Source organism: Stegodyphus dumicola, chromosome X1, assembly GCF_044657685.1.
Source record: "Stegodyphus dumicola isolate Sdum_Otavi_A_Nest chromosome X1, ASM4465768v1".
Classification (NCBI taxonomy): Eukaryota; Metazoa; Arthropoda; class Arachnida; order Araneae; family Eresidae; genus Stegodyphus; species Stegodyphus dumicola.
In genome coordinates this window covers 101,834,898-101,848,151 of record NC_140780.1, presented here as the reverse complement: position 1 = coordinate 101,848,151, position 13,254 = coordinate 101,834,898, and the positions used below count along the sequence as shown (strand labels likewise).

At 34.8% G+C, this 13,254-nt stretch overlaps 1 protein-coding gene across 2 annotated transcripts in view; it reads right to left on the bottom strand.

Moving 5' to 3' along the window:
* Positions 1-5,333: 5,333 nt before the first annotated feature.
* The window catches only part of LOC118188027 (chorion peroxidase-like), a 240,501-nt gene continuing 232,580 nt past the window's right edge, over positions 5,334-13,254 (bottom strand). For both annotated transcript variants that reach the window (XM_035358359.2, XM_035358360.2), the window contains exon 16: positions 5,334-6,339. In XM_035358359.2, coding sequence (XP_035214250.1) covers positions 6,255-6,339 — 85 coding nt within the window. In that variant the 3' untranslated portion in view covers positions 5,334-6,254. The remainder of the gene's footprint in view (positions 6,340-13,254) is intronic.

Below are 13,254 nucleotides of genomic sequence, written 5' to 3'. Positions count from 1 at the left end.
TGTCTCCACGTCGACGGCGCACACGTATGCGGCGACTGTTACTGGATAAACACAAGCATGACTCATCGGAGAACACGGCGTTTCGCCATTCTGTCATCCACATCACTCCAGTTCTGCACCATTCTAAATGCTGGCGTCTATGCTGTGGGGTCAATGGCAGTCTTCATAACGGACGCCGTGAGTGCAGGCCACGTTCAACCAATCGACGGAAAATGGTTCTGGTCGACACGGGAATATCCAGGGTATCTTGCACATGCTGCAGAATCGCGGTACAAGTGACTTGCGGGACCGCCCAGCTTGTCGGCGGATGCGTCGATCCACGCGTACTGACGTCACTCTGGATGGATTTGCATCCCTCCTTCTTCCCACATTTCCTTGTTCCAACCATGTTCGCCATAGCCGATGCACCGTGCTCGCATCCATGTTGGTATCAGCTGCGATTTGACGTAAGGATCACCCCGCCCTTCTCAGTCCGATCACCATACCCCTCGTAAAATCGTCTATCTGCTGGAAATGCTTTCGTTGATGGCGGTCTGGCATTCTCTCCTATTATACGTATCCTCCGGGACAAAAACCAACTTTCTTCAATAATTCTTCTGGCAGAAATAACGACACGAATATTGCCCATTCTGCAATTTCCTTCCCTTATATCTTACTTTACGTGCGTCGGAGAGCTGCGCATTTCACACCATTCGCATAACTCAGTGACGTGCGTCTACTCTAAAATTTGCATAAATTTCTGACCACTCCTTCTTGGTGTTGCATTTTCAATGTCGAGCAGTGTATACATGCAGCGAGGTAGAACTCATTATTTCATAAATAAAAACCCAATCAGATTTCCTTCTAATGACATAAACAGTTACGGAACATGGTTGTACATCAGTTATTTACAAAATGAATTATTGTAAATTCTTAAATAATAGCAGAAACTTACGTGCTCACCAAAAAGTCAGTAACATCAAGACACGCATGTGCAGACCTCCTATGACATATGAAATTAAAGAGTAGACTGCTCACTAATAGCGTTCATTGAATGTTCTTTTTTAATATACCAAGACCGCATATAACTAATTCTACCCCTGTATTGCAAATTTTAACGGGAATAATATCTTTGCATATCAAAGCACAAGTTAAAGCTACTAGAGTCGAAATCCTAAAACTTAATGTCCCGATAAATGCCTTCGGTAACAGCTACAGCCCAGACAACAACGAGCCCAGGAAATTTTAAGAGTTCCATATCATGTCACCACCAAAAATCCCAGTCGCCTTTTAAAAGTGGGAGTGTATAAGGTGTTTCTCCCGGCTTCGTGTCATGCCTTCGTGGTATGGTGGTCTGCACGCTGGGCACGTATTCCAGAGTTCCGCGGATCCATTCCCGGCGAAGGCGGTTGCTCATTTTTCATCTTTCCTGCTTCCAAATTACCTAATGTCTCTACACATTAACAAACTGCACATTTAATCAGACTGCAATCAGCATTACATGCTATTAGTAACACACTACACTGTTGTTCAATAGAAAAACAAATTCAGCAATGTGTTGTTGATTGTATCTTCTTAATAGAAGATACAATCAACAACACATTATTATCTCAGGGATCAAAGCACACAAAGGAAATAATAGAAACGAACTAGCTGATGAACCTACAAAAGCAGCTGCACAAGACACAGCAACATTAAACATAATTGTACTTATCTGGGCCAAGAAGTCATCCCACTTCCAATCTGCAACAAACAGCAGTGATAGCATGGCATCAGGAATGGGATATCATACTAAAGGTAAGGATGGCTTTCAATATATTTCCAAATTGTGAAACCGATAGACTTATAACTACTCCACAAATAAACTATATTCTATCAGACCGTGGTCTATTTGCTTCCTACTTTTACGCCATAAGCATTTAATTGACAGGTAGTATATGCATCTGAGGGGGATAAGATGGTCCAGAAGAGATTACAGAAAGATCTTCACCATAAAATCAGCATTTCTTTGTCACTTGGCTAAAAGCACATGCAAGGAGAAAAGGCAACGAGGATGCTGACATTCTAGCCATAGAAGCAAATAGGAGTCAAAACGCGCAAAACTTTTCAGTGCCATGGTCTGACTCGCACTTAAAAAGACTAAAGACCAACGAATCTAAAGCTGATGGTGGGGCAACGACCAACAAGGGAGAAGGACCTGTCAACTTGTTCAGACATTAGGTTAATGGGAAAAGCCGGAGAGGTGAAAACTTAGCAATACCGGCCCAGCGTGTAAAACCACTACACCAAGAAGGCACACTAGGAAGGCGGGAGAAATACCTTATAAACTGTCTCCAAACGTTCCACTGCACCCTTTTCAATAAAAAGAGCTAAAACGTGTTTCTTATCGCAGCATGATCCTGTTCCCACTTACTTTTATGCAAGGAACATAGCTACATCAAATCAATGTGTATAAGGAGAAAGAAGCAGTACTTATTTAAATGATCCCTAACAGGAACACTACTTATTTAAATGATCCCTAACAGCTGAACATCATCCAAAACTTTCGAACTCAGAAAGAGAAATAAATCTTTTTATGAGCTATGCTATCAAGAAAAAACATCTAAGAAAGGAAATCATAAATATAATGAACTTCCTGTCCACAAGAGACACGGAGCTATGAACACAGCACAAAACACAAATCTTGGCCGGGACACCTTGTGTATCCTGCGAAAGGGAGTTATCTGGATAATTAGTGCGGCTGGGGAATACCCACATTACCGGTTAAACAATGGGTGTCCACACTTCACCATATCCATATCCACATATCTATTGTCTATTCAAATGCCCAATAACAACAGATTTCTATACTCGTCAATCACCACAAGTAACTCCAAAGTATTCAACCTTCGTTGTGAAAAGGAAAGAACACAGAAGAAACACTATCGAGGTGATGAATATGTTATCAAACATTGGCACGTTTGCATCTGATAAAAATAACCCTCCATTATGTGAATAGTTTTATTTTTGTTTTAGGTCATTTGAGCGTATAAAACGCTCATTAAGTTGTAAGATTCTCACTAGTGTATTGCTCAGTTACTGTAGAAAGTAACGAATCTTAAGAACTAATTAACGAATAATCGCTTAAGTTCGTGTAACAAGAAACAACAAGAAGGAAGGGTAACTAACCCTTTATTATTCCGATATGATTTAACTAAACTCCGTCTTGGAGTGTACAATAAAAGCCGACACTTGGGCTTGAACTTAAGAGACTAAAAATTAAACTAAAACTAACATTAACTACAGAGATATAGCCGAAGCTATCAAGATTCTAATCGAGTTGGCCCCTTAACTCTATTTGACTACAAAGCTTATCAAGGGCCTGTGTACGGCCGAGCGTAATAACAGCTTAGAGAGAGAGAGAGTAGCCAAAAGGCAGACGCGCACAAATCAGAAACTCTGATTCTCTCCAACTCAGCAAGTAGACTTCGCGGTTTAAATACCGCTCCTCCTCATTAAGTATTCAGAATGATTCCAAAACTACGTTTTGGCCGGAAGTAGTAAGTTGAAGTTAAAAATTTGACAGGAAAGAAACTTAAAATTTAACTGTTAATAAATTATCATAATCCATACAAAATCATTAGCTTTAATTTTGAAAGATCTCTGATAAATTCCATTCCAGGCAAGCATCCATCATAGTAAGTATATTGTCTCAATTACAACAGCCTCACGTAAACTACGAATTCTTTCTGACAATTTTGCTCAAGCTTAATGCTGAAGAAATATTAAATCAAAAAATACTACAATTTACAGAAAGTTGCAGTGGAAGGGCAGTACTTGTTGAAAGCACTTTAAAGTTCTGGTTCGTCGTCTGCTCTCAACTATGAACTGTGATGTGCCACTGTGATATGCAACTCTAAACAGTCCCAACGTTTCGGCCTCAAAGGTTAGCGTTTTGCCGGATATCACTGAGCTGAAGAACTTTATCTCCCATCGTCTGAAATATACAATAAGTCGCATGTCAATAAAATCGAGAGATAAGAATATCAAACCACGAGACTTAGTCGTATTTCTTAATTCTTACATTCCTGAAAAAAATTTCGTTCGATCAGATGTTTACACTTTTGGGATACCTGCCACATGTAACTGACTGGAGCTATGTGCATAAGATCTTAATCATTCGCATGTCGTAGTTACATTCACAATTCTCTTAATTTTCCAAAGCTTTACCGATTTTTTTTCTTGATGTTACAATTCTAAATTTGACCAGTAATAAAATCTCAGCTGATAAATTAAAATTTCTTTTTGATAGAAGGAGTCTATTCATCTAAGCCAGAAACACTGCTCTAGCTTGAAAAGATGCTTTTCAATGAGTTTTTACTTTGCACTGATAGTGTAATACTAACGTGCGTGCGTAGCAGGTGGAAGTGCAGTAACCATAACAGAATGGAGAGATTTATTTGTTTGCTTGTTTATTTGAACATGGCGGAGCACGCCCGGTCTTTGCCAGATTCGAATATAGACATATACATATTTGGCATTGATGTATCATTCATATTTCAATTGAATTTATTTTTACGAAGTGAAAACTTTTGCTTATATAAGGACTTTATATTACATATTTAAAAATAAAATTTGTTCTAAAAGTAAAATTTTGTTTTGGGATTTTCGTGTAATGTATTTAAAGCTGTTCAGGCGTATAAAGTTAGTAGAATGAGATTCACCAATCTGAGATGTTTCAAATTATATTTCAATGAGTGCTTCTTAGCATACTCCCTCATACACACATATGCAAGAAAAAAAGTTTTTAAGAGTTAGACAGCTTTCGTTGGCAACGAATCATCAGTTATTAGTGGCAAATTTGTTATTCTGCACCCTCCCAAACTTATTGCTACTGTAATAGTTCTTTCGATATGGATTTCACCTTTTTCAATCTCGTCATAACCCTAGTTCTTCGATTTTATTACCCATATTTATCATTCATAAGCTATTGCTTTCTTTTAGAAAATGAATAATATTTTTTCCGAAAATACTAGTTTTCGGTTCGAAAAGCAAGAAACAGTTTATCATTAACAAATCTGAAGAGAAGCATCAGTGTATGATCAACTAATAAATCTATTGGATTATGATCCAAATATTTCGATTTATTAGACATATTTCAGATTCCTGCGCTGATGTTTGCTTTTTGATCTTAAGTTAATATTTTATTCTCTGTCACGTTTTATTTGCATTAATTACAATACTAAGTGTTCAATCCGTACATCATAATGTATTTTGAAACACATTGAAAAAATTTTGTAACTCCTCTCTCTCCTCTCAAAAGAAAGACTAGTATTTCGGCAGAAAATATTACGACTAATTTAAAAAAAGATCAGTTTATATATAGAAAATTTTTTATTTGTACATTTCATTTATTACATTGTTTACTGAAGAAGTTATTGTTCTTCGAAGCTTTTAGATGGCATTTCTTCTGACCCCCAAAGGTGGCCATTATGGCACAGCTGTGTTGTGGGCTGCTGATATCCGACTCATGAGATTATCTTTTCTAGATAAGAAGATATTTTCACATTATTATTTCTCTTGGAATTTCAATCACAAGAAAAACTCAGATAATGGAGTTCCGTAATACCATTATGGCAATTTCTGGGCACGATTTCTTTTGTCTGCATCATTGCTTTTTACAAAGATCAATTACTGCTGTGGTACACACACACTGTTACTGTTTATAATATTTTGTAATAACCGAAATATATACTTATATTTAAATTTTCTTTTACATGTGCTGCAAATTTTTTAGTATGATAATCTGTGAATTTTATCGTGAAGGATGGAAAGATAACTGATTCAAACGTTTACCAATTATTTATGGTCTATAAAATTTCAGAAGTCCTGTTTAAAAGCTTTAGTGCGATAAAAATGTAGCTACAAGTTTTTCAGCTAAGTATTTTCTTGCGTCGCTCCATTATATGGAATTAGGAGGAAGTAATTATAACTAGTGTATTATTACCGTAATAAAATTAGTATCTATATCTGCTCCTTCTCAAGCTGAATAGGACTAAAGCATGTTTATTCACATTCATTTTGATGACGTTTCAACATTTCAAACAGCAGAATTTCGCTTATTTCTCTAGATACCACTGGAGAGTCTTGGCTTGAGGTGTAAATACCTCTCATCCAGAAGAAATTAAATAAATCTATATACAATTAGTGTTTGTCCTTACTATGCGCAACACAAAACTTGAGTTGAACAATAGAAGTAACGAGAATAGGAATTATGTCACTATTACAATTCAAACTTATTTCTTGTCGTAGCTAGTATCTTGCCATTTAGTCAGATCCATATGCGGGAAATGGTGGCTGTTGCATTCCACAAATGGGTTGCTGAAAATATAAAGAAATACTGATTAATTGACTCATTTTAAATAATAGATTAATTTCATGCAAACAAAGTTTAAATTTCAGGAAGCATGTGCTTCAGGTTCATAACTTTAGAAAGATATCAAACTATTATTGGTTGATTCAAAAGTCCTTGTGCAAACGTTGAAAGACAGATCCGGTATATAAACAACTACAGTAGTACCTCCTGTTCTTTGAATAAAGGATAGTTCTATTTAAGGGACAATTCTGTTGGTCCCGGTTCCTTTGAATAGGATAAGGGACACCAAAAAACATTTTCAAAAGTGAGATAGAGGTAAAGAAATATATAAAAAGAGAAATACTCTTTATTAGTTATCTTCTACGGTTTCAAAGGCAAGTTTATGCTTAGTGAAAGGTATTTTTGTGACAAGGGAGCAGTGAAATGAAAAGTTTATTCCTGTCTTTTGAAAACTGCTTTTCAGTAGAAAAAAGGGAACAATATATGTTAAAAAGCAAGCTGTGATGTAATCAAAAGGATATATCAACTTCCCAGAATTCAACAGCTAGTTATTCTTGCTATTGTTACTATTAGCAGGAAGAAAAAAGTTTTAGCAAGTTGGGATATGAGGCTCTCGCAAGACAGGAACCAACGGGAAAGAGAAGATTGTGAGATAACTGGACTAACTGCCAACGTACAGGGATTTCACAGTGTGAATGGAGTGAAAATTTCTATCATTCTTAGTTCCTGTTGGAACTAGGGAGGAAAAGAAGTGTGGTTTTTGTACTTGCATGTTATTTTTACGTACGTTTTCTAGAATGGCTTTAAAAAAGAAAAGATTAACCTTAAAACAAAACGTTGATGCAATTTATGTAACAGAAATTGAAAAGTTTAGTTTCAGAGATTTAGGGCAGACATTTGGAATAATTAAAAACTAGGTAAACCATGTGTTAAAGGATACAAAAGTAATAAACTATTATGGATTACTAATTCAAATGAATATTCCAGAATTTAGGAAAACTGAAGCATGTGTATAAATATAGCATACATTGGTGTTCAGTTTCGCATTCACAGCATTCTTATAAGTGTAGTATTATTGCAAGAAAAAGCAAAAAAAGTTTCGTAATGTCTGGGACTACAGAACTTCAAAGCATCAAATGGTTGGTTAGACAAATTTGAGCAAAGACATAACATTACTTTAAGACTATTTGTAGTAAAGAAAGATCAATAGATAAGCAACATGTAACAGACTGGATAAAAAACCTAAATAAAATTGTGAAGGATATGAGGCTAAAAACATCTACAGTGCAGATGAAACTTGATTATTTTATCGCGTTTTGCCTAATAAAATATGATTCAAAGGAGAAGACTGCTCTGGTAAAAGCTCCAAGAAAAATCTAACTGTGCTATTTTGTTGTAACATGGAAGGAGAGTTTGAGCAACAACTTATAATTTGAAAGGCCAAAAAAGCAAGATGTTTCAAATACATCAATCTAGAAGTTTTATTACTCCATTGGTATCGCAATAAAAAGTCATGGATGAAGCAAAGAATAATATCAGAATGTCTGATTGCTCTTGATGAAACAGTGTCTAGCAAATATAGGAAGATTCTGGTATTTCTTGTCAATTCCCAAGCCACCACCAAATATAAAGCTGAAACCACTGAAATTAGTTCTTTTCTCATTTAATACAACATCACTATTACAGCCTTTGGACCAAGGTATAATTAGAAGCTTCAAGGTTCATTTCAGAAAACTGTATTTAAGGCATGCTCTTTGTCATACTGCTTGTGGAAACAGAGATCAGCTTTCAAAATGCGTGAATGAACTGAATGCCATTCAATGGATAACAAAGGCTGTTAACCCATTTGCATCATTCGATAAAGTGGAATATTGTTCCATATTACCAATTTTTCTATTGTATAAATATTAAAAATATTTCAAAATTATAATACAACGAAACACAAAATGGTGTACCCAAAGAATTTATAATATTACTTAGTTCAATGAAGTTACACATTGAACATAATTTGAGAAGTTAACAATTTGACACAGTATGATAATACTTGAAATGGCCAATACATATAGCCATACGGCAGTTAATACACTGATGAAATAAATCCTGCCATTTCTTGTGATAAACGAACTACATAATGGTTACTAGCTTTCCATGATAAAGTTGTTTCAATTGGTATTAGAAAATTTTGGTTAGTAAATCTTGATCGTAATGATGGATATGGTGTAATGGTTTTTGTTGATGCTTTTATTTTTGGTTTATTTTATTAAATTGCTTCTGCTATTTTTCACTTGCAGACGTGAAATGCTCTATCTTTATGATTAGTTTTGAAAATAACGTAACTGTTCAAAAAGGTCATGCCAAGACAATAAAAAATATTTATTTTCGTAAAATCATTGCATAACAGGGAATATGTTAAGAATTTGATCTCCTCAACCAGCTTCACCCATGCTTTTATTGTAATTTAGCACAACCGCTGGCTTTACGAAGTTCTTTTTTTCTTCCTATTTTTATGACGGAAATATTTCTTCTTTGAAGTGTAATAGCTTTACCTTGTTCTAATTTTATATTTTCTAAAGCTTTACGTATTCTTGCCTATTGACTCTCGTCGTGTCACGAACATTTGTTTTCAATTTATATAATTTATTATATAAATCAGGGTTATTGTACCAATTGCCAATATGTAAACAACGACCCTTTCCTAACAATTTGCTTTCTACCATCATACCTAGAACAATTTTCCTAGTCTCTAACTTTCCTTACACTTATCCTATATATATCCTAGAATTATGTATATATTTTGTTCGGGAGTCGGATAGTTTGTAGAATTTTATTCCATTTCTGGTTCCCTTTGAATTATTATATTGGTTATAAGAAAATATGCTTCTACATTTCATCAGCGGCTCATCTAAATAAACATCTTTACCAGTGGTATATATATATTTCTTTGAATACTTTTTAGATCATGTCAGTCACTCATTGTATTTTACGTAATGGATCCTTTTGCAATCATTCATTATTTGCAAAACGCAGGTTTCTTGAAATGAACACAAACCTATTTTGGGACATTATTGTTCTAATGTACGGTGCTTCAATACGCTTGTCCGTGCTCCAGTAGCTTTGTAATATAGGTTTTTGGACCAGAGATATCAATATAACCTGTGCAAAAATAACTTTCAATTCCTTAACAGAAATTTCTTTGAAACTCTGATTGCTTTTACCAAATCGATTAATTTCCATTGCAATATCGAATTTCCTCCGTTACAAATAATCCGAAAACGTTCTCTCCAGTAAAATTTTAAATATCCTCATTTACCCCACTAACAGATACACATATATGCACTTTCAGTTGATCATTTTTTTCTTCCCGTTCAAAATTATATACAGTTTCATTACTATCACTATAGTCATTGTCAGATGATATCGCAATAATGCGGTTATGTTTTGTAGGTCTAATTACTTGTTCACTAATATTCGAATCAAAACCTTCCATTTTTATCAGTTTTTTGTTATAGCTTTTACCCGGAAAAATTGCCTTCCACTAACATTGTGCATGCATTCTGTCTCCCGCTAGTATTTTGTTTTTATGCTCAAAAATTTAGCGCGCATATCTGCGCTTTAGTGATAGCGGCCAGGAAAATTCCGCGCATGATGCAAATGGGTTAAATTCGTATCACAAAGTTACCAGCACTATCTAAAGCAGGCTTTGAAATTATACTTTCAAGTGCGCCCGATTGAAATACTACTGAAGAAAATGAATTGTTTGAGCTTAGTAGTTCTCAAATGCAAGAATATTTAGAAACTGATGAGATGTCGGGCACTGAAGACACCAATGACCATATAAAATCTTTTATTTCAACTTTAGTTGAAGATGTGAGCTTTAACAGAAACATCTTACAAAGCAGTGAGGAAGATGAAGATCCAGACGAAAATTGTGACGTAAAAAACTATACAGTTGCCTTAAAATACACCTGCTAGTTAAAAAAATCATGATAGTTGTTGGTGAAGTGAAGGATTTAAGATCATCTGTGACTTTAGTTACAAATGGGGAAAAAGTACTTGCATTGCAGACTTTCGAACAATAATGTGTTTCAACATTTTCAATCCAGATTGCTATGCAGACTTTCAATTGTCTAACGGATTATTTTCAATAAATATCTGTAAGTACAAAACTTTGTTGTTCATTTCAAGCATTTTTGCAACAATAAGCTTCTTTGATATAGGATTTTCACTTTTCACTAACTTCGTATTCGATTAAATACCTGTGACTAGGTTACTTATTTATATATCATTTATTTAAATCTTGATATATCTTCAATTTCTACTTAAATTACACTTTTTTTAGTACGTATCCTCTAAAACAGAGACACCTCTTTTTAAGGGACAACATGTGTATGCAATCGGTGTCCCTTTTTTGGTAGGTACTACTTTATATTCTTATGCACAAAAAATAATTTTGCATAGAAAATCACTTTAGGTTTAGCGTGAATAAATAGCCATCTGCACTGTATTTAGCGCGAGTGAGATTCGTCTCTTATACTTGTTTTGGAGAAGAAAGAATGAACTACGGTATGATACTATGAGAAAAGTTCTTCCGGCAAGCACGTATGTAGTAATGATACATTTACGTGTTTTCAGAGATTATGTCAAATTGTATTACTGGAAGAAAATATTGGATTACTCAAAATAGAAGGTACTGTGGTTGGGAACGAAAGAAGTATTTAGGGAACGCACAGTAGAATTTAGGTACTATAAAGAATATAATTTTTTCCCCTCTGTTAAAATCAACACAATAGGTAATATGTGTGATGAACAAAACATTAACGCACCTTGCGGGCTGCAGTGTCGATGTATCAATGTAAAGCGTCTTTGTATTAAGCCCGAGTCAGATAAACACATAAAATACGCATTCTTTTACTAAAATCGTACGCATTTTTTTTTCCTGTACACTGTTTGGCTAGCTATAACAGTTCCTGTTGAAACCGAGAGTACTTTGGTGGAGCTACCGCTATACTGTTGCATTTGCTTCGTACTGTTAACACTTTTGAAATGTCTTGTCAATACAGAGAAAATGCCCAGAAATTATATAGCACTAAGTTCGAACTGTAACTAACATATTTTAGGGATCTCTCGTCGATTTTAGAATGTGCTGCCAAAGTCACAGTAGCAGCATGCCGCCGGGCATTGTACTGAAGCAAAACTCATTACTTATGCAAATCAAGCTTTTCTTTCTCAAATTTTATTTTATGCAAATACATTTCCAGGACATATAATCATCCTTCGTTCACTTTCTTCTCATGGCTGGCAATATGGACATCTGTAACCACAGTGGAGGGTTCGCCAGAACGTGCTTTGTGAATTATTTACATGTTATCATCTTAAAACTGCTTCCGTTATTAAAATTCTAAAGCAGATTAAGTGTTTCACTACCATATGCAAGCTGTAATATATCAAGTGTTTTTCTATGACTCTTCCCACATTTAACAAAAAAATCAATCATGACCTATTCTATGTTTTTACAAGTATGTCTTCCTCATCCATTGCGTCAAAAGGTAAGTTCTGCTCGCTGTGATTAAATATAGAAATTTATGCAGTTTCAGACACGTTGATGTCTTATCTTCATGAAATCCAGTACGAAGTTCCCACATGTGATAACTGAGAGAGAAAAACAGGTTTGGTTTATTTTGTGACAGGAAAGTACTAGGACTATCTGATTAAGAGAAGGGATGCCTTCGTGGAGGATTTTCAAAAAGGAATTCTCTCGTATACACATTACACATGGCGAAAAACACGAAAACGCCCATTCAGTCAACCCGTTTGTCTGTAATCTATGTGAGGTCAAACTGCCAATGTTCAGCGGCTTTACCGCTCGGCCGCTGGCAGATATAGCGGCAATCTTGAAACTTTTCAGTTAGCCCTTGCATTTGGATATTGCAAACAGCGCGCGTGGTGTCTGTGTTAAATTTACTATTTTGGTCGTTAGCAGAAATTGAATCATATTAGATTAAGGCATCAACTCATCCATTTTGTACTTTGCTTACAAATTTTATACTTTACAGATAATTTTTTGATATGCAAGAAATACGTTTACTGCGAAATATGGATATTCTCCTTTCTGAGGATTGTCTAAGATTTAAATATTTTTATTTATTGACTTACTTAAATTGACTGGTTCTGCATCTTACAATGCATCTTTTAATTTTCAATAACTTAATGATGATATTATTTAGTAAAGAAAACTATTCATTGCGCTTCTTTTACTCTAATTAGTAAAGTTACAAAGTTTTTCTCTCGCTTTACCTCTGTAAAATGACTTAAACTCTAGACCTTCCGATTGCTAACCGGACATACTTTCCAGATATACTAAGAAACACATTCATGGTGTAATTGAAGAGCACGTCCAGCTAGTAGGCATAAGGTCTCAAGTTCAAGTGCTGGCGAGGGCACTACAGATTTTTCACCTACTCTGCTCCAAAATGAAATGTCTAAAGGTGTAATGCAAATGAATATTGTTTAGTAATTTATTTGAATTAACTGAGTTCTGAGTGGTTATTTTCACAATCGGAGAACTTTTTAAAAGCAGTTTTTACCGATCAGTTTGGGCTAAATTGCATTGATAAACTAGTCATAAAAAATGGCAATAAAGAAAAATTCATATAGATTTTTCACAAGCTTATTAATCAGTAAACTGTTAATTTCCTTTGAATATTGAAAAAATATTAAAGAAAGATTAAGTTACAAATTTAAATAACTTAATTTTGGTAATTTTTATATTGTTTTAGAAGCAATATAGCTTTAGTAGCATCTACTTTCTTGTATCCTTCAAATTCAGCGAGATTTATTCTGAAATAGATAAGTATATGATCGATTAGGGAAAGAGAGTGAGGTAGGCTTCCATTTCAATTGCTAGGTTCATTTTAGGTAGC